This window comes from Dendropsophus ebraccatus, chromosome 13, assembly GCF_027789765.1.
Source record: "Dendropsophus ebraccatus isolate aDenEbr1 chromosome 13, aDenEbr1.pat, whole genome shotgun sequence".
NCBI lineage: Eukaryota > Metazoa > Chordata > Amphibia > Anura > Hylidae > Dendropsophus > Dendropsophus ebraccatus.
The window spans coordinates 30,724,080-30,747,737 of NC_091466.1; the positions used below are offsets into that span (position 1 = coordinate 30,724,080).

The 23,658-nt window shown below is 45.0% G+C and overlaps 1 protein-coding gene and 1 long non-coding RNA gene across 3 annotated transcripts; one reads left to right on the forward strand and one right to left on the reverse strand.

Moving 5' to 3' along the window:
- The first annotated feature begins 507 nt into the window (after positions 1–507).
- On the forward strand, positions 508–23,542 carry ANXA9 (annexin A9). 2 transcript variants are annotated; one of them, XM_069949791.1, is made up of 13 exons: positions 508–566; positions 2,820–2,885; positions 16,142–16,238; positions 17,397–17,488; positions 18,371–18,484; positions 18,784–18,874; positions 19,491–19,570; positions 19,648–19,707; positions 19,815–19,905; positions 20,302–20,397; positions 21,208–21,266; positions 21,788–21,910; positions 23,301–23,542. In XM_069949791.1, the coding sequence occupies exons 2-13, from the start codon at positions 2,838–2,840 to the stop codon at positions 23,361–23,363; spliced, it is 1,014 nt and encodes a 337-aa protein (XP_069805892.1). In that variant the 5' UTR covers positions 508–566; positions 2,820–2,837; the 3' UTR covers positions 23,364–23,542. The 2 variants fall into 2 exon arrangements, with proteins under 2 accessions (XP_069805892.1, XP_069805893.1); XM_069949792.1 differs by lacking the exon at positions 508–566 and adding an exon at positions 2,470–2,568.
- Positions 8,593–13,836, reverse strand: LOC138771263 (uncharacterized). The gene is made up of 3 exons (XR_011359584.1): positions 13,753–13,836; positions 8,742–8,797; positions 8,593–8,661 (listed from the first exon to the last, which is right to left on the reverse strand). It is a non-coding gene; the product is annotated as an uncharacterized lncRNA (long non-coding RNA).
- Positions 23,543–23,658: the final 116 nt, after the last annotated feature.

Here is a 23,658-nt window from a genome sequence, read left to right on the forward strand (position 1 = left end):
GTTCCCCACCCCTGCTTCAAAGGATTTACAACACTAAACCAGCAATGCCTCCTTTCATTCAGAGGTTTGGTGGCTTTCCCCATTCCCAATTATAAATTTACCTTAGCAATATGCCATCACTGAATGAGATGGGAACACTGCTATCATTCTGGCTCCTTTTAGTCACCACTAGAGGGAGCTTAGGGGATCACTGCATATAGATGTCTTATCAGGGTCTATAAAGCTGTCTTCAGTATGCTGCCCCTTGTGGTGGCTACAAAGCTTTCATCTTTCAAAAATAAATAAATAACAGCACAGAGACAAGTGTGCTTTACCCGCGAGGGTGAAAAGTATAAGGCTCGAAGCAAGGAACTGTATAAAGGATGTATGAACAATGACAATGCAGGTTATAGTGTTACTGACCCTATTCTTTGCCTGTAATGGGAGTGCAGGAAATTCATCACTGGCAGGAAAGGGTGGATAACAATTCAGTGAGGGCAGCCAGTCACCTGATTCACCAAATCCGCCCTGTGCCAGTGAATAGATCAGCCTCGCCACCCTGATCCTATTCTTCAGCGCGGCTCCATGTAAGTACTGGATGTGTCCTCTCTGCTATGTAGAGCTGTCTGCAGGTGAATGCCCCTCAGGTCCTGGACCTTTATGTCTGAGGGTTACATAACGTTTACTGATCCACCTTCTTGATCTGTGCCCCTCTATGTGTAACCCCCTTATGTGTCACACACTGCTGACCCTGCACATACACATCTTTATGGGACTATATGGTTAACCCTTCCTGAGGTGACTTATTTTGGGACATAGCGGCTTATTCTTGCATTTTTTTCAGGTGACGCTGTAACTTGGATTAGCAATGCCTGTATACTTTTTACTATATGCCGTACAGGCTAGGTTTACACTGCGTTTTTGCATCCGTTTCAATGGAAGTCATAAGAAAACCGATCCTGCAGTATGTCATATAACAGCTTACATTTTTACCATTCGTTTTTTCCCTTTAAATGTGTATGTTTAAAGGGGTTGGCCACTTTGTAGTAAAATTCATCAGTGTACTGTATTAGTAAGTGTACTCACTGTATATACTGACAGCAGCTCCCTGTGTACCTCATAGAGCTAAAATCACACTCCCCTCCTCCAGGCTGGGCTGCCCTGCTCTGTGGTGAGTGTGTCCATAAGATGGCAGACATGGAGGGCATGTGACCATGCCCCGACTCCCATTGTCCTTCACAGGAATATACAGGGTCAGTGGTGGACACTGGAGGGCGGGGCATGGTCACATGCTCCTCCTTGTCGGCCATCTTATAGACAGACTCACCACAGAGCAGGGCAGCCCAGCCTGGAGGAGGGGAGCCTGGTTTTATCTCTATGAGGTACACAGGGAGCTGCTAATACTGTAATACTAACACTAATACTGTACACTGAGCAATTTTACTATAAAGTGTCCAACCCCTTTAACAGACAATAAAAAGCCTTATTTGTAAACATTCATAAGGCTAATCACGATGTAGCACAGCAAAAACTCGTGGAAACAACCAGCAAGCCGATCTCTGTGCAGTAGGGAAAAGAAAATGTATAGTAACAAGGGAAGGGGGAAACCATACAAAATTATTTAAGAAATGGGAAAATCTGACCCTGAAAATGAAAATGTGACAGTAAACCAGAGTAATAAATGGAATGGGCGGACCACAGTACCCAGAAAGATGATCAAAATGAGCTCCCAATCTCCACCCACACAGCAGGTATACATGGACATTGCCAGATCCAGGTATTTATTACCCATTTACATAAAGGCCCTTTGTTCACATAAAATATTAAGCATAAAACATGTTTCAAAATTGATCTGACTTCTTCCTTATTTATACGCCTGTTTCCACACAGTGTAGTAGCAAATCCCCATAGAAAACCTCTCTGGACAGTTCCTGTCTCGGACAGTGGTGGCAGCAGAGAGAACTGTGTAATGCATCACTTCCTGCAGGACATACAACAGCTGATAAGTACAGAAAGGCTTAAAATGTTTAAGTAGAAGTGAATTAAAAATCTATATAACTTTCTATCACCAGTAAATCTGAAAGAAAACCATTTTTGCCAGAGTACCCCTTTAAATGTATGTGGAGACAAGTGTAAACATATCTAAGGAAGAAGCCAGGTTGACTTTGAAACGTGCTGTGCATGGACTACTATAATTGCGGTCTCTGACAATATATTCCCAGATCTGGCAGCCCCCATGTAAACCTGTGCAGGTGGAGCTTAGAATAGCAATGCTCGCCCAAGTAGTTCCCAGGAAAGAGAGAACTTTCCTATATCATCTATTGGACTTACATCTATTGCTATCATATCAGTAGTAATAAGAACCACACACATTCCTTCTACCTTCAGCGGCTGCCAAATTCCTTCACGCCCCTAATAAATCAATACACAGTGAGACATCGAGGCAAAAGTCAGCCCATGCTTTCCTTACTCTAATGGATAATCTGCATATACAGCCAAAATCTCATCTGAAAGAAGTGAAAGCTGTAGTATCTCTACAATGCAGTGTATTTGTATAATGTGGATGGGTGGGGGTCACTCTCTACACAGGTATGTGTGTCATCCCAGACGCGGCCTGCCACCGGCCTGCTCAGCTACTTCCACATTCTTTGACATTTTTCCATTTGAGAGCAAAGTATCGTCCACTCCCCTCGTTCCTTGCTATGGGACAGGCTCTGTGCTTGCTTAAGAACAGCCAAAACCTGTTGTTCACTGTCAATAAAAGTCAGATCTAGGACTGCTGTCTTCCCGAAACCACCAGCAATCTGCAGTCAACTCAACACAACCTGTATATATTTCAGATAAACCCTTGAGGAGCAATGACGTTGACTCAAGAACTCTTGAGCTCCCTACACCTGGCAGATAAGGTAAGTTGTATCTTATTCATGTCGTACTATAAGTCTCTATAGAAGAGGTACTCTAATCTCCTTCTTAAGGTCACGGGAGGAGAAAGCGTCCAATGAATGAACTGATCCTTCACCAGCGTAAACTTCTAGTTCTGATATTAGATTAGTTCTGACACTAGAGATAGACTCTAGAATACGATCACATTCCCTGCGCACCAATTTGCAACCTTGCCAAGCTCGACATGTTGAGTATCACTGGGGTGGCCATACAATGGTCTATTTAGTTTTTGCCGTGGCTTGTAGCTCCTCATTGTACACTCTTGGGCCACATTAAATCATAGATCAAGACAATGGGTTGTCAGTGTTATATACTGTAGTACTTATTCAATAAATAGAGGTTTACTGCGAGTTTGACATTTTCTTTTAGTTTTGCTTCTTTTTTGTATATGGTAACAGCGGGTGAAGCAGGTTTCTTAGAGATAAAAAGTTGTCAGTCTTGTTGGGTGACAAGTAGTCAAGCACCTTAGTCTTTGTGTTGCCCTGTGATGGTGGAGGAGCTTCCATTTGGTATTGCTTTGATCGACATATCAGGCCATATCTGCCTTGTATTGGAGATATAACGCACCGCATTCTATAACTATAATTCTATAGTAATGTGTTCCTGGTGTGATCCTGCGGTTTATTATAACTTGGATCTCCAGAAAACAGAAACAGCAAGATCTGGCGATCAAGTTACAACAGTGTGCTCAAGATTGGCTAACACAGGGGTAACCCTTTCAAATAACATGGCATTGGTTGAAAAGCTTTATTGAGCTAAGGTTAAAGTGGAATTTCTTTGAGCATTCTGCCATGGTAAAAATGGTTGGGAATCACTGGTTTTCAGATGGCATGGTGTATCATGTGACTTTTGATTCTGCAGATGTGAACCTATATTCATTGAACCATTAGTCTTTGTAGATAATATTCATTTCAAATGAGATGGACCATGCATGTATGACCTGCTCTCCCCCAGTATATGGCTCACTCTCAGGTCCCAGCAGTCACCTAGCAATCTTTCCTGTTAACTTGATAAAACCAAATGATGGCAAACTCCTCTATCTATCTATCTATCTATCTATCTATCTATCTATCTATCTATCTATCTATCTATCTATCTATCCATACAGCGGCAAAGACGTATATATCAGTCTTGTTACATATATTACTTTATAATATATCTCTCAATCAGCGGGGAAGTTTTTACTTCCCTCACATAGGCTACAATGTATTGAGCGATCTGCTTTTCTAGCAATGAGGTATTGTGTGTTCCTGTCTGTCCTGTTGTACTTGTTTTATCTCAGTTGTGTAGATATACGTTGGTCACGGTCACTGTGTTTCCCTCTCCAGACCGCCATCTTATATAAGTTCTTTTCTATGCCCTGTTCGTCCTGGGGTGTAACTATAGCTGTGGCAGTAATAGCAGCCCAGGGGTCCAGCAGGCCCACTCTGGTGCAAGGACACTGGATCTTTTGTTAGGAGGTAGCAGTATTTATGATTTTCTGCTATCTAAGCACTATTATGTGGGTTCCAGTGGCGTAGCTACCATAGAGGCAAGGTAGGCAGTTGCTATGGGGCCCGTGCAGGAAGGGGCCCGGGGAAGAAGGTAAGAGCGTGTGTCCTTCTGCTTAACCTCTTATGTACTGCAGTATGTAAGTGACCCAATGTTTACTTAAATGCTGCAACACAAAAAAAGGGTTAGCAAGTAAAAGAAAGAGATCTCTGCTTCACTGCACTGATAACCTCTGACCTATGTTCTCCAGCTGTGCAATCAAGTAGGAAATGAAAATGTGCAGAGCTCCTTGCAAAGGTCAGAGGTTATCAGTGCACCAGCAGTAAAGCAGATATATATATATATATATATATATACACACACACGCAGTGCTTTGTGTTGTGCATAGGGGCCCCATGAATCCTAGCTACGCCCCTGGTGGGTTCTCCAATATGGTATGGATCCCCTCTCATTTTATTATGGGCCCTATAAATTTTAAGCCCAGGTGCCCTATTTAATGACTATAACAACAAAACTACAAAGATGCCAAAACTACTATAGGCAGAGTAATGGCTGCCACCAACGGTTCCAGTAAAGTAGCAAGTGTTCTGTAATAGGTTTCCTCTAGGCAATGGCCAGGAAGCAGCCATGGTCCTGGTTACTCACTGTCACTATACTGACAGAATCTGATACTCAGAGCCTGTGTGACCTCTTGTCCATGTTCCCTTTATGGTGCTAGTAAGGGAACATGGACAACAGGTCACACAAGCTCTGCAATCAAAGGGGGAGATTTATCAAACATGGTGTAAAGTGAAACTGGCTCAGTTGCCCCTAGCAACCAATCAGATTCCACCTTTCATTCCTCACAGACTCTTTGGTAAATGAAAGGTGGAATCTGATTGGTTGCTAGGGGCAACTGAGCCAGTTTCACTTTACATCATGTTTGATAAATCTCCCCCAAAGGGTTACAGCATCAAAAAGTTTTCCCTTTGAAATCAACCGGTGTCAGATAGTAATACAGATTTGTAATTAACTTTAAAAAAAATCATTTTTAAAATTAAATATTTAAAAATCTCAAGTCTTCCAGTATTATCAGTTGCTGTATGTCCTGCAAAAAGGTAGTGTATTCTTTTCAGTATGGCAAAGTGCTCTCTGCTGCCACCTCTGTGTGACAGGAACTGTCCACAGCAGTAGCAAATCCCCATAGAAAACCTCTCCTGTTTTAGACAGTTCCTGACACGGACAGAGGTGGCAGCAGAGAGCACTGTGTCAGACTGACTCCAATTATTCCTGCACCCGTATAACTGGCATGAAGTGTGTGCCAACCTCAGGCATGGGATTATCTATCACAAGGTCTGACCTAGCTCCATTTCTCTCACATTTACCTCTCATCTTCTCATAACTCGGCAGCAATAGCAAACAGACATCTATAGACATGTCTGTCTGTCCATAGATATACACAGATATGGATATACAGAATACAGATAAGCACATAGGTGGCACAATACTGAGGCCCCATGTAACATACATATATTACTGCAAGATCTTGTGGATCTTTATGCAGCGATCTGAAATAAGGGGTGCAGATTTTGTTATGGGGCCCCTCTTATCGGTACTGATCACAGTACATGAGGATTGTTTCGCAGGATCTGGAGTTTTTCCAACCCCTGTGGAGTGCTCAGGCTGTCATGTGTTTTATGTAATTTCCTAATATATTATTCACTGTGCCCCCAGGCAGAGCTTTACATTAGGCACCTGACACTTTTCCTTGTCTGTTTTTGTGATTTTTATTTTTGAACCGTATAAATGACATTATCCAACACAACACCGTAACAAGCCATGAGACGGAGGATGACAAAGGCCGCTAGATTTGTGGCCCCAGAAAACCGATCGGTCTCATAATGCGGAGCACATATGGCTATCAGTACATGGTTTTATCATCACAGACATCATTGTACAGCCGCTGCCTGGAGAGCGGAGCATTTCCTCTCCATTGTTCTTTATTTTCAGACTCTCTGACAGGGACAATGGAACAATGTAAAGTGTTACTGTATTTAACTGTAATTAAGTGTAACTGTAGGGTAGAATTACATGGAACAATTTTTTGCGAAAACGATCACTATGACGATCGATCTTAATCGTTCACCCTATTAAGCCCCTATTACACGGGGCGACTATGAGGAGTAAACAAGCACTGTCAGCTATTACACGTGGCAGCAGTGAGCGGGTGAAAGCCAGGGGGGGGCCACGGGGAGGTGCGAGGGGCTGCCCGGGTGATCACTTGATCGTCCGGGCAGCCCATGGCATATAGCAGCGGTCTGCTGCTGCCGCTCCTATTCCACGGAGCGACGGCAGCAGATCGTTGCTGTATGAGTTGTTTGTTGAAAGACAAATGACTGCAACGATCAGCCGACGTCGTTCATGTTGACTGATCATTGCCTTCTATTACACAGAACGATTATCGGCCATAGCGGCCGATATCGGCCAATCATTGTTCCGTGTAATAGGGCCTTTACACAGGACGATGATCGTTACTTATGGTCGTTCTTGCGCTCGCCGTTCCCTGGCTGATAGACCAGGGAATAAGCGAACAACGCGTTATTACACCGAACGATGTTCGAACGATTAACGATAAAAATAGGTTTAGATTCTATCAAATGATCAACGATTTCTCGTTGGTCGTTTAATCGTTGCCTGCTATTACTCCTAACGATTTTTTGAACGATAATCATCCCGTGTAAAAAGGCCCATAGACACATAGAAATGCTGCGGAATCTGTTGGCCATATACAAATAAATTATTAATATGAAAAGTTTTGATTGGTTGGGTGGAGGCACGTGACTGAGCGTTTCTCCCCATTCCTACTCCTGGAAAACTGGTGGTCCTCCGGCTGTATCCACCCTCTTCACGGAGGCTGCAGACAGCGGGAATCAGACGCCGAGAGCTCAGGCTCATACGAACCCGAACCTCGGCAGGTTCGCTCATCTCTACTCCTCATGTCCTGGCAGAACTTCTTGTCCTCTGACCTGTGGTTCAAATTTGTCACAGGAATATTGTGTGGATGTAGTTAAAGAGATTGTCTGGGATTGTCACGGGCAGGGTCCTCTGTCCCTATGTACCAGTCTGCCGTTTACTTTTTTCATATCATTTTTTGTAACGTTCGTATGTTAGAGGGGTATTCCGGTGGAAAATCAATAAATAAGCTATGGAAAGGGGGTTAACCAAGGTTAACCCTTTCCTAATATTCTTACCTGTCCTTAGTTGGCTGCCCTAGGAGAGCGCCGGTCCAGTCATGTGATCCTCCGGCCGCCAATCTTGCTTCCTGTGACGTTCTATCTTTTTCTGGTCCAGTGAAGTGGCTAAAGGGATCTCGGCGCATGTGCAGTGAGAGTACTCGCGGCTGCGTCTGGCTCTCCTTCTTCTTCTGATTGCCAGCAGAGTACTGAACCCTGATTGGCTGGTTAGTGCGTCAACATACCCGCTAAGAATTAAATAAATAGAGCATGAAGATGAGCATATGGGACACATAGTATATGCAAGGAATTAGGAAACATAGAAGTCCACTGGATTATAATAAAAATTTGTATACAACCCCCCCCCCCCCCCCATCCCCACATACACACACACAAAAAGAAAAAAGACATCAAGGGGAATTGAAAGAGAACTAGGGCCCTGCCATATAGCTTTGGTGTTGGCTAATCAACATAATTCAAATAGTGTGGTGTGTAACACTAAGTACCGGATGATGCCAGAAAATCCTAGCACTACAGACAAAGATAATACAAGTAGGATATGCTTAAATAAGGAGTATTTATTAAGGTGACACCTTCACCAATATTTACAAATATATACAAATAGATAAGTAATGGAAATTCATGCACGCAGTCGTGCTGTTCTTTCCCTATGTCGAAAATGTCCAGTACAGTCCAGTACCTTTGTCGGTCTATTAGCTGTAACCAGATATAGCGTATAGTGCCAATCAATCAACTTTACACCTTGATGATATTGCCAACCAAGTTACTCCGTCCTGTGTCGGTCTACAAGTATAACTCCCAACACGTTTCAGTCACTAGTAGCCGTGACCTCATCAGGGGCGCTGAGGCTAGTTATGGAGTGTAACAATGTGTATAAGGATAAATACAATAAATGGTACACATAACATAAGAGGACTGTAAATTATTTGCAAGGCACAGCAATATGGCTACTCACTGTACTGAGGTCCGGAGCAGTCCGAGGGATGGTCCTAGGTAGCAGTGGCTACAGTAGACCCTATAAGGCATGAATGTGTGGCTATCAATACTGATATATCGGTACCACCATCATAAATAGGATAAGGTAAGTATACTCACAATGTCCCCTCAATGCTCTTTATTTTTATGTGAGTGCACAATGTTCCTGGGGATATCTGCCCAGAAGGGAATAACATACAGTGGTAAGCAGGGGCTGGCTGGCAAATTTTAGCCCGGGGGGCAAGTACACAGCACTGGCCCATGAGTAGCAGGCTGGCAGCCCATCCTTAAAGCACCACTCTGGCCTCTTACCTCTTACCTATAACATCTTCGGTCCTTCCAGTCATTTGTGACCAAATATCCTGTTGTGTCCTGTGAAAGGGTCAGAACTCACTTTCCTGTATAAGTCTATGGGGCGGCGGAACGGTCCCATAGACAGATGCTAGGAAAACTGGGTGACCTCTATCATACTGAGTATAAGATGCTGAAAAGCTGGGTGACCTCCATGATACTGAGTATAAGATGCTGTGAAAGCTGGGTGACCCCCGTCATACTGAGTATAGGATGGTGAGAAAGCTGGGTGACCCCCGTCATACTGAGTATAAGATGGTGAGAAAGCTGGGTGACCTCCATCATACTGAGTATAAGATGCTGGAAAAGCTGGGTGACCTCCGTCATACTGAGTATAAGATGGTGGAAAAGCTGGGTGACCTCCATCATACTGACTACAAGATGGTGGGAAAGCTGGGTGACCTCCATCATATTTAGTATAAGATGCTGTAAAAGCTGGGTGACCTCCATCATACTGAGTATAAGATGGTGGAAAAGCTGGTGACCCCCATAATACTGTGTACAAGATGCTGGAAAGCTGGGTGACCTCCATCATACTGAGTATAAGATGGTGGAAAAGCTGGTGACCCCCATAATACTGTGTACAAGATGCTGGAAAGCTGGGTGACCTCCATCATACTGAGTTTAAGATGGTCGGAAAGCTGGGTGACCTCCATCATACTGAGTATAAGATGGTGGGAAAGCTGAGTGACCCCCATAATACTGTGTACAAGATGCTGGAAAGCTGGGTGAACTCCATCATACTGAGTATAAGATGGTGAGAAAGCTGTGTGACCTCCATCATACTGAGTATAAGATGGTGAGAAAGCTGTGTGACCTCCATCATACTGAGTATAAGATGGTGGAAAAGCTGGTGACCCCCATAATACTGTGTACAAGATGCTGGAAAGCTGGGTGACCTCCATCATACTGAGTATAAGATGGTGGAAAAGCTGGTGACCCCCATAATACTGTGTACAAGATGCTGGAAAGCTGGGTGACCTCCATCATACTGAGTTTAAGATGGTCGGAAAGCTGGGTGACCTCCATCATACTGAGTATAAGATGGTGGGAAAGCTGAGTGACCCCCATAATACTGTGTACAAGATGCTGGAAAGCTGGGTGAACTCCATCATACTGAGTATAAGATGGTGAGAAAGCTGTGTGACCTCCATCATACTGAGTATAAGATGGTGAGAAAGCTGTGTGACCTCCATCATACTGAGTATAAGATGGTGAGAAAGCTGTGTGACCTCCATCATACTGAGTATAAGATGGTGAGAAAGCTGTGTGACCTCCATCATACTGAGTATAAGATGGTCGGAAAGCTGGGTGACCTCCATCATACTGAGTATAAGATGGTGGGAAAGCTGGGTGACCTCCATCATACTGAGTATAAGATGGTCGGAAAGCTGGGTGACCTCCATCATACTGAGTATAAGATGGTCGGAAAGCTGTGTGACCTCCATCATACTGAGTATAAGATGCTGGGAAAGCTGGGTGACCTCCATCATACTGAGTATAAGATGGTCGGAAAGCTGGGTGACCTCCATCATACTGAGTATAAGATGGTGGGAAAGCTGGGTGACCTCCATCATACTGAGGATAAGATGGTGGGAAAGCTGGGTGACCTCCATTATACTGACTACAAATACAAGATGCTGGGAAAGCTGGGGTTACTGTATTTTTACAATAGTTTATATCACTCGATGTACTTCTGTATATATGTCTCCTCTATGTACTCCTGTGTAGGTCTCCTCTTGTATATATATATGTATCATCTATATACTTCTGTATATATGTCTCCTCTATGTACTACTGTATATATATGTATCCTCTATGTACTCTTGTATATATATGTATCCTTTATGTACTACTGTATATATGCCTCCCCCTGTATATATGTATCCGCTATGTACTGCTGTATATATGTATCCTCTATGTAGCAGGGACACATGCAGGCAGGGGCATTTCCGGGATAAGCGCGGGGGGGGGGGGGGGGGGGGGGGATAGCGGGACACATGGTGCCTCCATCTAGGTAGAGTGTAGTAGTGGAGGTATAGTGGATAAGGGGTGTAGTAGTACAGGTAAAGATGAGGGGGTGAGGTAGTACAGGTATAGATATGGGGTGTATTAGTAATACAGATGAGGGGGATTAGTAGTAGTAGTAGTACAGGTAAAGATGAGGGGTATTGTAGTACAGGTATAAATGAGGGGTGTATTAGTAATACAGATTAGGGGGATTAGTAGTACAGGTACAGATGTGGGCTCTAGTAGTACAGGTATAGATATGGGGTGTATTAGTAATACAGATGAGGGGGATTAGTAGTAGTAGTAGTACAGGTAAAGATGAGGGGTATTGTAGTACAGGTATAAATGAGGGGTGTATTAGTAATACAGATTAGGGGGATTAGTAGTACAGGTACAGATGTGGGCTCTAGTAGTACAGGTAAAGATGAGGGGTGTAGTAGTAATAAAGGTATAGATGAGAGGTGACAGGGGCATACTGGGGGAAACTGGGGCAGCTGGGGATGACTGAGAGAGCTGGGGGTGTACGGGGCAAACTGGGGGTGACTGGGGCAGCTGGGGGTGACTGAGGGGGACTGGGGCAAACTGGGGTTCACTTAAGCGGGACTGGGGCAGTTGGAGTTGACTGAAGGAGGACTAGGGCAGACTGGGGGTGACTGGGGCAGTTGGAGTTGACTGAAGGAGGACTAGGGCAGACTGGGGGTGACTGGGGCAGACTGGGGATGACTGAGGGGGACTGGGGCAGACTGGGGATGACTGAGGGGGACTGGGGCAGACTGGGGGTGACTGAGGGGGACTGGGGCAGACTGGGGGTGACTGGGGCAGACTGGGGATGACTGAGGGGGACTGGGGCAGACTGGGGATGACTGAGGGGGACTGGGGCAGACTGGGGATGACTGAGGGGGACTGGGGCAGACTGGGGGTGACTGAGGGGGACTGGGGCAGACTGGGGGTGACTCTAGGGGGACTGTAGCAGCTGGGGGTAACGGAGGGGGACTGAGGCAGACTGGGGGTGACTCTAGGGGGATTGGGCAGCTGGGGGTGACTGAAGGGGGACTGGGGCAGCTGGGCGTGATTGGGGCAGGAGTGCACATATCCCTCCTCCTCTCACCCCGGCACACAGGTTCCCCTCCCAGCCACACGTGCAGGTCCCCGGTCTCTGGAGGAGGCTGCAGGGACTGTAGTGGTGACAGCGTCACTGCCATTACTGGAGCTGTATAGTGGGATCGGGGGATGCAGATCCCGCTGTTCAGCTTCAGGACCCGAAGCGACGCTATCACCACTACAGTCCCTGCGGCCTGCTCCAGAGACCGGGGACCTGCACGTGTGGCTGGGAGGGGAATTGGACGTGATATGTATACCTGGGGCAGGTCAGTCGCGGCTCTGTTAGGCGGACTGGCCGACCGGCCTGCACCTCACCTCCGGCCTGACACTCCACACACCGCCGCCTGCCATGCACCTCACCTCCGCGCCGCCTGCTTGACCTGCAGCTCCAGCCCAGCCACCAACCCGTCACTCTACGCTGCTCCGCCTGCAATGATTTTTTGTGAAAATTGAATTTACGATTTTAATCGAAATTGATTCTAAGCTTCTGGGCAAATTAATGTGATTAATCGCCTAGCCCTAACTCCTCTGTATCACTCCTCCTGTATATATGTATCCTCTATGTACCCCTGTATATATGTACCCCTGTATATATGTATCCTCTATGTACCCCTGTATATATGTACCCCTGTATATATGTATCCTCTATGTACCCCTGTATATATGTATCCTCTATGTACCCCTGTATATATGTACCCCTCTGTATGTCTCCTCCTGTGTATATGTATCCTCCTGTGTAGGTCTCCTGTATATATGTATCCTCCTGTGTAGGTCTCCTGTATATATGTATCCTCCTGTGTAGGTCTCCTGTATATATGTATCCTCCTGTGTAGGTCTCCTGTATATTTGTCTCCTCCTGTATATATGTATCCTCTATGTACCCCTCTGTATGTCTCCTCCTGTATATATGTATCCTCCTGTGTAGGTCTCCTGTATATATGTATCCTCTATATACTCCTGTATATATGTATCCTCCTGTGTAGGTCTCCTGTATATATGTATCCTCCTGTATATATGTATCCTCTATGTCAGGGATAGGGAACCTTGGCTCTTCAGCTGTTGCAAAACTACAACTCCCATCATGCATGGACAGCCTATGGCTGCCCAGGTATGATGGGAGTTGTAGTTGTGCAACATCTGGAGAGCCTTGGTTCCCTCCCCCTGCCCTATGGCCTGCTGTGTAGATGTCCTGCTGTGTAGGTACCTGGCTTCCTGCAGACACCATCTTCTCTGTCTTCAGGCTCTTCTAGCCCAGACACAGGAGAACCAGCTGGAAGGAGAGAGCGGCCTCTAGTGGCCGGAGGAAGATACTGCGTACAGCAGTTTGCTTTTTACCATAAGCCTCATAGGCTTATAGAAAGCATAATGGCCATAAAGGGGGCGTGGCTTGCCGTCATGGGGGCGGGGCTTCAGCGGCCGCTTCCAGCACAGACCGGATCCACAGCACAGCCACAGGTAAATATGACAGAAGAGGGCGGGGCTGTAAGCAGGGGAGGCACTGAGGACTCCAGCCAGCTGTCAGCACCCAGGCGGCCCTGACAGCTGGGGGAAGAGCGGCCCGGGGGGCATGTGCCCCCCTGCCCCCCGGCCCAGCCCGCCCCTGGTGGTAAGTATTCTCATAGTGTAAGCTAAAATGCATGCTATGTGCAAAGGGGATAAGTAAGCTTACATTGCTGTCCTGTGCTTGTGGAATGGTCCTCCCGCGGTCCTGCAGTGGCAGATAGACGGGAGCGCTCGCAGCCGTATGTTCTAGTTAAAGGCCGCGCGGTGACGGCGCGTCTGACGTCATCGGGCCGTTTGGGAGCGCGCCAAGCTCCTGCCACTCCCCGTGCACGCCCAGGGGGGAGTGATCACTCTCTGTTTGTAAACAGAGTAGCGATGTGCCTGGCTAACAGCGCTCTCGCGTGCCCGAGGACCAAGCAGTATGTAGGAATGATGAAATCCTATATTGCAAGAAAGTCGGCTTATTGGAGGGTATTACTTAAAGGAGAAGTCCGGTGAAATTTTTTTTCCCCCATTTCCTCCCCACATAAAAAGTTATATAAGTTCCTAATGTACACTCATGTCAGATTATAGCCCCTTACCAGACTTTTCTCTGTGTCCCCAGCTGCAGGAAGTGGCTTACTTCCGCATTCTGGGCTGACGTCACGACGAGTGCAGGGTCCCTGCTGCAGCTTGGGTCGTGATGTAGGGCTGACCACGTCACTGTGCAGGCGTTCCTATGAGCTGCTGGCACGCCTCCCAGCCTCATACATATGCATACAGAAGCCTCCCTCCTGTGTAGAGGCACCCGTTCTGTGTAGAGCAATCAGAATGCTGATGAGGAGGGGGAGGAGCGAGCACGATGGAGGGCGGGAGCAGGCAGGCTGGGAGCTCCGTGTCAGCTGTGACCAGAACGCTGACAGGTGGGGGCTGCAGGGGGAAGGAGAGAGCATGGCAGGCTGGAGCAGGGTCACTGAGAGCTCGGTGCTCTGCTGCAGGGGGGGAGATACAGCATGACTGGCTGGAGGAGGCTGGGAGCCTGTGTGTGCTGGGATGAGAAGGGATGGGGTGGGGGCTGCTGGGGGGAAGGAGAGAGCATGGCAGGCTGGAGCAGGGTCACTGAGAGCTCCATGCTGTGCTCAGAACGGGAGGAGCTGTGCTGCAGGGGGGAGATACAGCATGACTGGCTGGAGGAGGCTGGGAGCCTGTGTGTGTGCTGGGATGAGAAGGGATGGGGGCTGCTGGGGGAACAACACATGACAGGCTGTGTAGGCACACTATAAAGACACTGTGTGCTGTGATCAGAAGAGGAGGAGAGGGGGGTTGTGTATAGTACCTGGTGAATTGTAAAGTGTACATTAGACACTACAAGTGATGCCACAGAGAATGCATGTGGCAGGACTACAGGCTAAGCATTAGGGGGGCTGGTAACATTCAGGGGGTGGGACACAGAGCAAGGCTTTACTGAGTGGGCTGGACAAGCAGCAGAGGGGAGTATACAGTGGGCGTGACAGGTACAGCAGCAAGGAAGAGGGGCTGGGACTTCTGACAGGAAGTGTGGAGAGACCAGCTGATAACCAGAACAGGCGATGTGGGGGTCCTAGAGTGGCGATTTGGGGCTCAAACTGTTACTATTCCAAAGGGGGAAAAGATCCCTTGTTTATTTGGTGATTGGTTTTTTTGAACAGACCCCGGAATTCTCCTTTAAGTGCGGGCAGACTATAGTGCGGCTGGCCAATAACTAATATGGTCATCTCCCTCTCCCTTACCCACCCTATTAACAACCCCCCCCCCCTAGATGTGAAGGACCCAACTACTACCATTGATCACTTATACTACTATGTAGTGTCATGCTCATTCAACTATGTTTAGATTTCACCCATGAATGTTATATTATCAGACCTATAATTCCCTTGCATCAGTATTGATAGCCTCATGACCATATTAGTTATTGGCCAACCGCACTATAGTTTACAGCCGCAAATAATTTACAGTCCTCTTATGTTATGTGTACCATTTATTGTATTTATCCTTATACACATTGTTACACTCCATAACTAGCCTCGGCGCCCCTGATGAGGTCACGGCTACTAATGACTGAAACGCGTTGGGCGAGGCATGTTTAGAAATTGTATGGACTAATACTACATAAAACGTGATTGGTTTGACTGACTATTATACTCGTAGACTGACACAGGACGGAGTAACTTGGTTGGCAATATCATCACGGTGTAAAGTTGATTGATTGGCACTATACGCTATATCTGGTTACAGCTAATAGACCGACAAAGGTACTGGACTGTACTGGACATTTTCGACATAGGGAAAGAACAGCACGACTGCGTGCATGAATTTCCATTACTTATCTATTTGTATATATTTGTAAATATTGGTGAAGGTGTCACCTTAATAAATACTCCTTATTTAAGCATATCCTACTTGTATTATCTGTGTTGGCTAATCACTTTAAAAGAGTAGCACATGGAATAGCTCATGTATAAACTTATAAGTGGTTTCTTGTGTATCTATTTTTGCTAAATAAAAACAAATGAATTTTTTTCTGATGTTTTCACTAGGTTAGCGCTTGGGGAACACTAGGTACCATCAAACCTCTGAAACATTTTGATCCGGAAGGTGATGTGGACAGGATTACTGAAACACTGGTGGACAAAGGTACAGCTTGTTAAACTCCCAGTACAAAGGCTTATTTTAGTATGATTGCCATTAATTGTCAACCCCTTGTAATCCTGAAGATGAATCAGTGAGTACTTCAGCTTTACTTGCTCTTTGCCAACCAATGGGGATAGTTCGGACAGCTGAAAGACTTCCTAAAGATACTTTGTAGAATGCAGTCACCCCAGATGTAGACAGATTGTAGACCCCTTAACAGTAGTTGCCTCTCTTAAGGTGTAGCAAGTCATGATACTTTCTTGTGGCAAATCAGTCTCTGTCAGGATCAAACACCTGGCCACAAGGGCAGGGCCCTAAGGTATTCTCTCTTGTGCAGCAGTGACCGACCTGGAACTTTCTACCCAGCTGAGGCTAAGACCCAGACTGACTAAACACTCCCTTTTTAAAGAGGAACAGGAATCTAACATGCTGATAGCTCCCTATAGCGCACATCACGCTAAGGATGAATCTAAGTCTCTTACCTTCATCCTCTGTGCCGTTTCCATGCAAAATAATGCCACATTTAGTGGGGCCATTTGCGGTGCTCTGGGGGGGGGGGGTAGCTCCGCCCCAATACTCCAAACGGCATTACTAGACTTGTATTAAACTACAAAATGCATGAAAACTGCACTGAGAATGAAGGTAGGTGACTTACCCTCATCTTTAGTGCCCTGTGCGCTATAGGGAGCTATCAGCAAGGTCGGCTTACCTGCTGATAGTTTCCCTTTAAGGACTAAGATTGGGCTAATCCCCTATTGGTGGGGGAGAACTGAGGTGCGATGACACCCCATTGGTGGGAACTTTCTAGGAAAGGTCCCTGATAGGCCAGGAGAGTGGGACATATCTGACAAACAAAGTTTTGTGCTCACAATATTACAAAATACTTTAACTCCATAGACTTCAATGTGCTAAATACAGTAAAACTCAGTGGTGGCATCTTGTGGCCAAAAGTGAGTACAGCAGTTAGAAAAAGTTTACATATAAAATAGTATAAAAGACAATACCAACACTCAGCAGTGAGACATCTGTTCACTAAATTTAAAGCACTGATGGTCACAGTTACCAGTTAATGTTCCTCTATACCAGTGATGGCCACAGTGTCCCACTTCTTTGTGATCTTTCCTTATGTATACAAGTCATTTGCATTATGTTTATCAACAGGTAATGTGCAAACCATCATTGACATTGTGACTAATCTAAACAATGATCAAAGACAGGAGCTGGCTCGAGAATACAAGGTAGTACTCCAGCAGGTACGGCACGTCCAATAATATCATTAAGTTTCTTTTAAATGTCCTTACAGAATTGCATAGCTGTGGAGCGCTCTCTTGGGCTTAACAAATAGGAATTAGGGCTTAACCAAGAAGCAAATAGGAATAGGGCTTAACCAAGAAGCAAATAGGAATTAGGGCTTAACCAAGAAGCAAATAGGAATAGGGCTTAACCAAGAAGCTACAGGCTGTAGGTAGACGAGACCTGCTGACATTCCTGATATTCCTTATATTTCACTAGTGTCATAATATATACTGCAGAGCCAGAGTATACCTTATCTAACATCCTCTACTCCTCCACCTGAGGGGAGGGGGCTTAGGGAGGCAGAGAATGGGCTTCTGCATCTGCTGCCCCGACACAGTGACAGGATGCAAATAGGCAAGTGTGTACAGTAGAAAGTGTGTGGGCGGATGGGGACATTTGTCAGTGTGGACTGATGTTGTAGGCCCATAGCACAGCACAGGAAGTCAGGAGCCCATCAGGGAACAGGTCCCAGGCAGCAGCTTAGCCTGTCCAAGCACACAGTGTGCAGGCGGAGGAGCCAGGCAGCAGGTTAGCAGATTACACAGAGCGGCCAGGAATGGGCAGAAATTGCCGCCCTCTTGGGGACCTGAGAATCTGCCGCCAGAGGTGGAATACTCACTCCACCTCATGCCAGAAGTGGCCCTGGTGAGGAATGAGGGGGTTAAGTAAAAGTTGTTATTTTTTAATTTAACTGTGTCCTGAGCACAGTTAGATCCAAAACAAATTTCTCCAAAATTCTCCTTTAATTGGCAAGATGTTTGTTTCTTGACTATTTATTATTACTAACAAATTGATTACTTTAATGCACATGTATATATATCCGCATATCCCTCTGGTAGGACTTGGTGGAGGACATTAAGAAAGCTGTCTCAGGAGACCTCGAGAAGGTCATGGTCGGATTGTTGAAGACCCCTGCTGCTTTTGATGCCCAAGAGTTAAAATTAGCAATGAAGGTGAGAAGATTAATGTAACCCAACATCATAGTTTTTGGTTTACTACTATAAATAAAGAAAAAAGGTTACTAACACTACATACTGGGAACACCCTCCAAGACCTGCTGCTTTGAGAAGTTCTGGCTTGTCTGTCTATGTAATAGTCACTCACATCATCACTATTGCCCATTTTTCTTTCTTTGAACACTGATTGTTCACTTGCATGGTAATGTATCCTAGCCCCACACAGGAACCATTCTCACGAGAAAAAAAAATCTATGATATTAGTTTTTACCATATTCATATATTTTCTAATGCAGGGTTTAGGTACCAATGAAGAAACACTGACGGAGATACTGTCCACCAGATCTAATGATGAGCTCAGAGAAATTCAAATATGTTACCGAGAAGGTGAGTGATCAATATGAGAAACCAATGGTTGTGTCAGGAACTGCAGGGCTGCTCAAGCCCTGGTAATGGCACAGTTAGATATCACCAACGCTGCTGCATGCTGTCTCCCCAAATTACTATTCTAATACATGCTAGCACCAGAATAGAGTTGGGGAAGCAGCCTGTGTCACCAGCAGTGCAATCGTGGCACAGTGTAGCAGAGTGATCGGGGGTAATGTCAAACATTGCTTGCTCTGCTATAGGCTGCCCTGGTTGCAGCACTATTAACACACAGCTTCTCCAAGTGTAATAGATATTCTAATACTAACATGCATCAAAATAGTCATTATGGGAGCCTCAGTATCACTAACACTACATGCAGTAGCAATACCGATACCTAACAGTGGCGAGAGCAGGGCTTCAGCAGCCCTGCAGTTCCCGACAAAGCCATTGGATATATTTGCTGGAATATGGCTTTAAATTGAATTTTACATATACTATATTAGCTGGAGTTGAATAGACAAGCAGTGGAAGTTATCTAACATTGCAGCAAAGTCAGAACTCAGAATTTCTATTCTCATAGTCACTAGCATCCACCATTGAAGTCCACAAGTTTCTGCTTTTGTCTCCAACACAGAATATAAAGTTGAATTAGAAAAGGACATTACATCAGACACCAAAGAACCGTACACTGGACTTCTCCTAGCACTGGCCAAGGTAACAGGGCAAACAGCACTGTTCCGGTTCTTCTTGTTTATCAGGATCAATCTAACAATGTAAATCTTTGATTCCAGGGCAAGAGAGAAAGGGATTCTGGGATAATTGACTACGGCCTCATTGAGCAAGATTCAAAGGTTGTAGAGAGGTTTATACAGCTGCATTGCACCTTCTAGTGGTACAAGCTGGTACTGCAAATACAATTTCACCTTTAATTTTCCATGTTTGATATTTGGAATGACAGATGCTTAGTGAGCTGGGACCTAAGAATACCGCCAACAGTGCTCAGTGGATCACAATTCTGACAGAACGGAGCTATGGACACCTAAGAAAAGGTAAGCAAGGATGAAATTGTGTTGTGATTTTTTTCCCCACAATATAAGAACTGCTGGTGCCTCTTCTCTTCTGATCAAGGTGCTAGGATATTATTGGCAGTGTAATGAAAGCCAAATGGGAGTTAGCTAAATGCTTATCCCTTTATTAGCATACGGCCACAGGTGGCAGAAATGGTATGGATTCCATACAGTGGAACATACGCAGTGTTTCCACACCAAAATTTGTGTGTTTAAAAATCCACAATTGTAGAACTGCAGCCGCATGGTGCGGTATTGTGTGGGTTCCCATATCTGTCATTCAGGCAGCATGAAATAAAAGAAAGGGTCCCTTTACAGTAGAACATGGTATATGAAGAATTATTACTAACTGATCTTGCTTCCCCATATCAATCCTAGTATTTGATCACTTCAAGACGTCAACAACGGTGGAGGTAGAGGAATGGATTAAAAAGAATTTTAAAGGCGACTTCCAGAAAGGGCTTTTAACATTAGGTGAGTGCCCAGATTGTCACATTCACATCTATTCTACCAGTAAGGGAGGCTGTATGAAATTTCCACCATCACAATAAACTGTGAAGGTCTCTGCTTGCTGTCAATGAATGAAAGCATCCTCTTTTCCACTTCTGTGTTGTTGTTTTTTTAAGTTTTAAAAGGAAAAACTTCACAATTTTTGGTATTTTGGCTTGAACTGTATCCCTTTAGGGGGTTATTCACATATCACGGTGATTTACTGAGATCACTACAATAATGCAGCATTTCTGCAACAATCCCTAACCTCAGTTCTGAGCTCACAAAGAATGGACCCTTCTCACAACCTCCATCAATTGGTGTGAATAATGCTGCGTTTACACGAAACGATAATTCGCCCGATCGTACGATTAACAATGTCAGAGTAACGATTTTCTTTTCATAACGATCAGCGTTTAGATGGTACGATTTTGTACGGAAAATTCGTTTTGCGATCGCTTAAGCCTATTTCACACATTGGTTAAATCGGCGATTGACTGTTCACACAGAACGATCTGCGAATTTTTTGCAAACGATCAACGATGGTTTGAGAACATGTTCAAAGATCAAAATGAACGATTTCTCGCTCGTCGTTTGATCGTTAGCTGCGTTTACACATACGATTATCGTTCGATAATCGTTCTGTGTAAACGCAGCATAAAGGGCGGCTAGAGGGCAACGGCATGTGTTCAGTTGATTTTCAGGGGATCCAATTATTAGGGGACCCTACTAACAAAAAAAACTTAAAAACTAACAACACCTTTAAATGACATCTTCTTTGTATTCTCCTCTCAGTGGCTGTGATTAAGGACACTCCGCTCTACTTTGCAGACCGACTGTGCAATGCAATGAAGGTAAAAGACTTTTTATTCCCCGCAGGCTTTCTCTGTGAGTAGGAAGCAGGACTTACAGGTTTCATCTATGAGAGGAAAAGATGTTTGAGCAGGAGTCACAGGCTTTCTCAATGACCTGAGGGGACTTCAAGGACTCACAAGCTTTCTCTATGAGTGAGCAGGCATAGCAGGACTCACAGGCCTAAATATGGCTGGGATAAGCATATATCTAGCCTAAGAACATAAGAAAGGTAATAATATAAGGACATACTGGATGGACCAGGTGGTCTTTTCCTGCTGACCATCTTCTATGTTTCTATGAGCTCACAGGCTTTCTGCGTGATCTGGATACACAGGATTTCAGGGGTAGAGCAGGACATACAGGTTTTATTTATCAGTTGGGGGAGCAGGACTTGTTTTGTTTTGTCTGTGTTTTTTTTTTTGTAAAATTTGGCAAAATTTTCTTTGCCAAAACTGGTGAACATTTAGACATTATAAAAATAGAGCAACAATGGCCAATAATGTCACTGATCTCCCCCCAGGGCTTGGGCACTGATGACAGTACTCTCATACGTATCCTTATTTCTCGGAGTGAGATTGATTTATTGAGCATCCGGGCGGCATTTAGAAGGAAGTATGGAAAATCTCTCTATTCAAGCATTCAGGTAATGCCTACTGTGTCTATAAAACCTTAAAGAGTCATTTTTAAAGTGACTCTGTACCCACAATCTGACCCCCCCCCCCCCCCCCCCAAACCACTTGGACCTTTAGATAGCTGCTTTTAATCCAAGATCTGTCCTGGGGTCTGTTCGCCAGGTGATGCAGTTATTGTCCTAAAAAATACTTTTAAACTTGCAGCCTGTGCCCTACGGGAGTATCTGTGCCCTAACTTTGCACCACCTCCGTCCCTCCTCCCCACCTTCTTCATTAGGAATGCCACTGGAACATTTTCTCCATGATGAACATTGCACAGGTCCTTAACGATCCAGCCCATGTGCCGGGCTGACACAGGTGAGGAATAGGAGGCAATTTGCCTGGAGCATTCCTAATGAGGAGGGTGGGGAGGAGGGACAGAGAGGTTGTGCAAAGTTAGTGCACAGATACTCCCGTTTGGCACAGGGCTTCAAGTTTAAAAGTATTTTTTTAGGACAATAACTGCATCACCTGCTGAACGGACCCCAGGACAGATCTTGGATTAAAAACAGCTATCCGAAGGTACAAGTGGTTTGGGGGGGGGGGCAGATTATGGGTACAGAGTCACTTTAAGGCATCATTCTGAGTGTGTGGGTAACTGGTAGTATGACCCAGGTGGTTTTGACCCCTTCTCCAGAGCAAACACTCACCAGTCCATTACAAGATGGATCACTAACATAAAAATAAAGGGGTTGTCAAAGATTTGAAAGCTGTTCTGCTACTTTATTCCAGAACCAGCGCCACTCTTGTTTATGGGTTGTGTCTGGTATTGCAGCTAAGGCCTTTTAAACTCATACCAGACACAGACCCAGGGACAAGAGTGGTGCCGTTTCTAGATAAATAGGGATGACTGTTTTCTTTGGACAAACCTTTGATTTGAAACATGGCTCCTACAAGTCTTAGGGTCCCTTTACACAGAAAGATTATCTGACAGATTATCTGCCAAAGATTTAAAGCCAAAGCCCGGAATGGATTTGAAAAGAGTAAAATCTCAGACTTTCCTGTATGACCTGATCTCTGGTTATAGTCTGTTCCTGGCTTTGGCTTCAAATCTTTGGCAGATAATCAGTCAGATAATCTTTTTGTGTAAATGGACCCTAACCAGTTGCATTTTTTTAATGTTATTTCATGATTAGAGCAGCAGGTGGCGATGTTGTACTGTTACCTATAGAGCCTGTCAACTATAAAATGGTACTGCAAGTGGCAAACTATGTTGCAGAACTAGGTTCAGGTTTAAATGTTCTTATAAAAGAAGATCTATTATCTTGATCAGCAAGACTATCTATTTTATAAAGTAACATGTTTATAAGTCTATATGCTTTGTAGTGATATTAATGAACTCTTGGTACTTTTCTCTTTCAGAGCGATACCAAGGGGAGTTATCGCTCTGCATTGCTTTTGTTGTGCAGAGCAGAAGATATATAAATCCTAACGTCACAGCATTTCATAAACGTGAGGACTATGTGTGTGATCTGACATGGATAGAGCAGTGCTTATGGCTGCTATTTCCATCTTTCCCAGCTGCCACCTCCAGCAGAGTGAACTGTGACCCACCATTGTGCCCACATTTAATCATGGTCTCAATTAAAGTTTCTTTCATAAAACTTGGGCTTCTCTTTTATTCAGTTATAGATTAGATTGGTATCAGTAAATATCTTGTCACAATGGCCATAATATACCAGCAGCAACATATATGGAAATATATGGGGTTTCCATAACA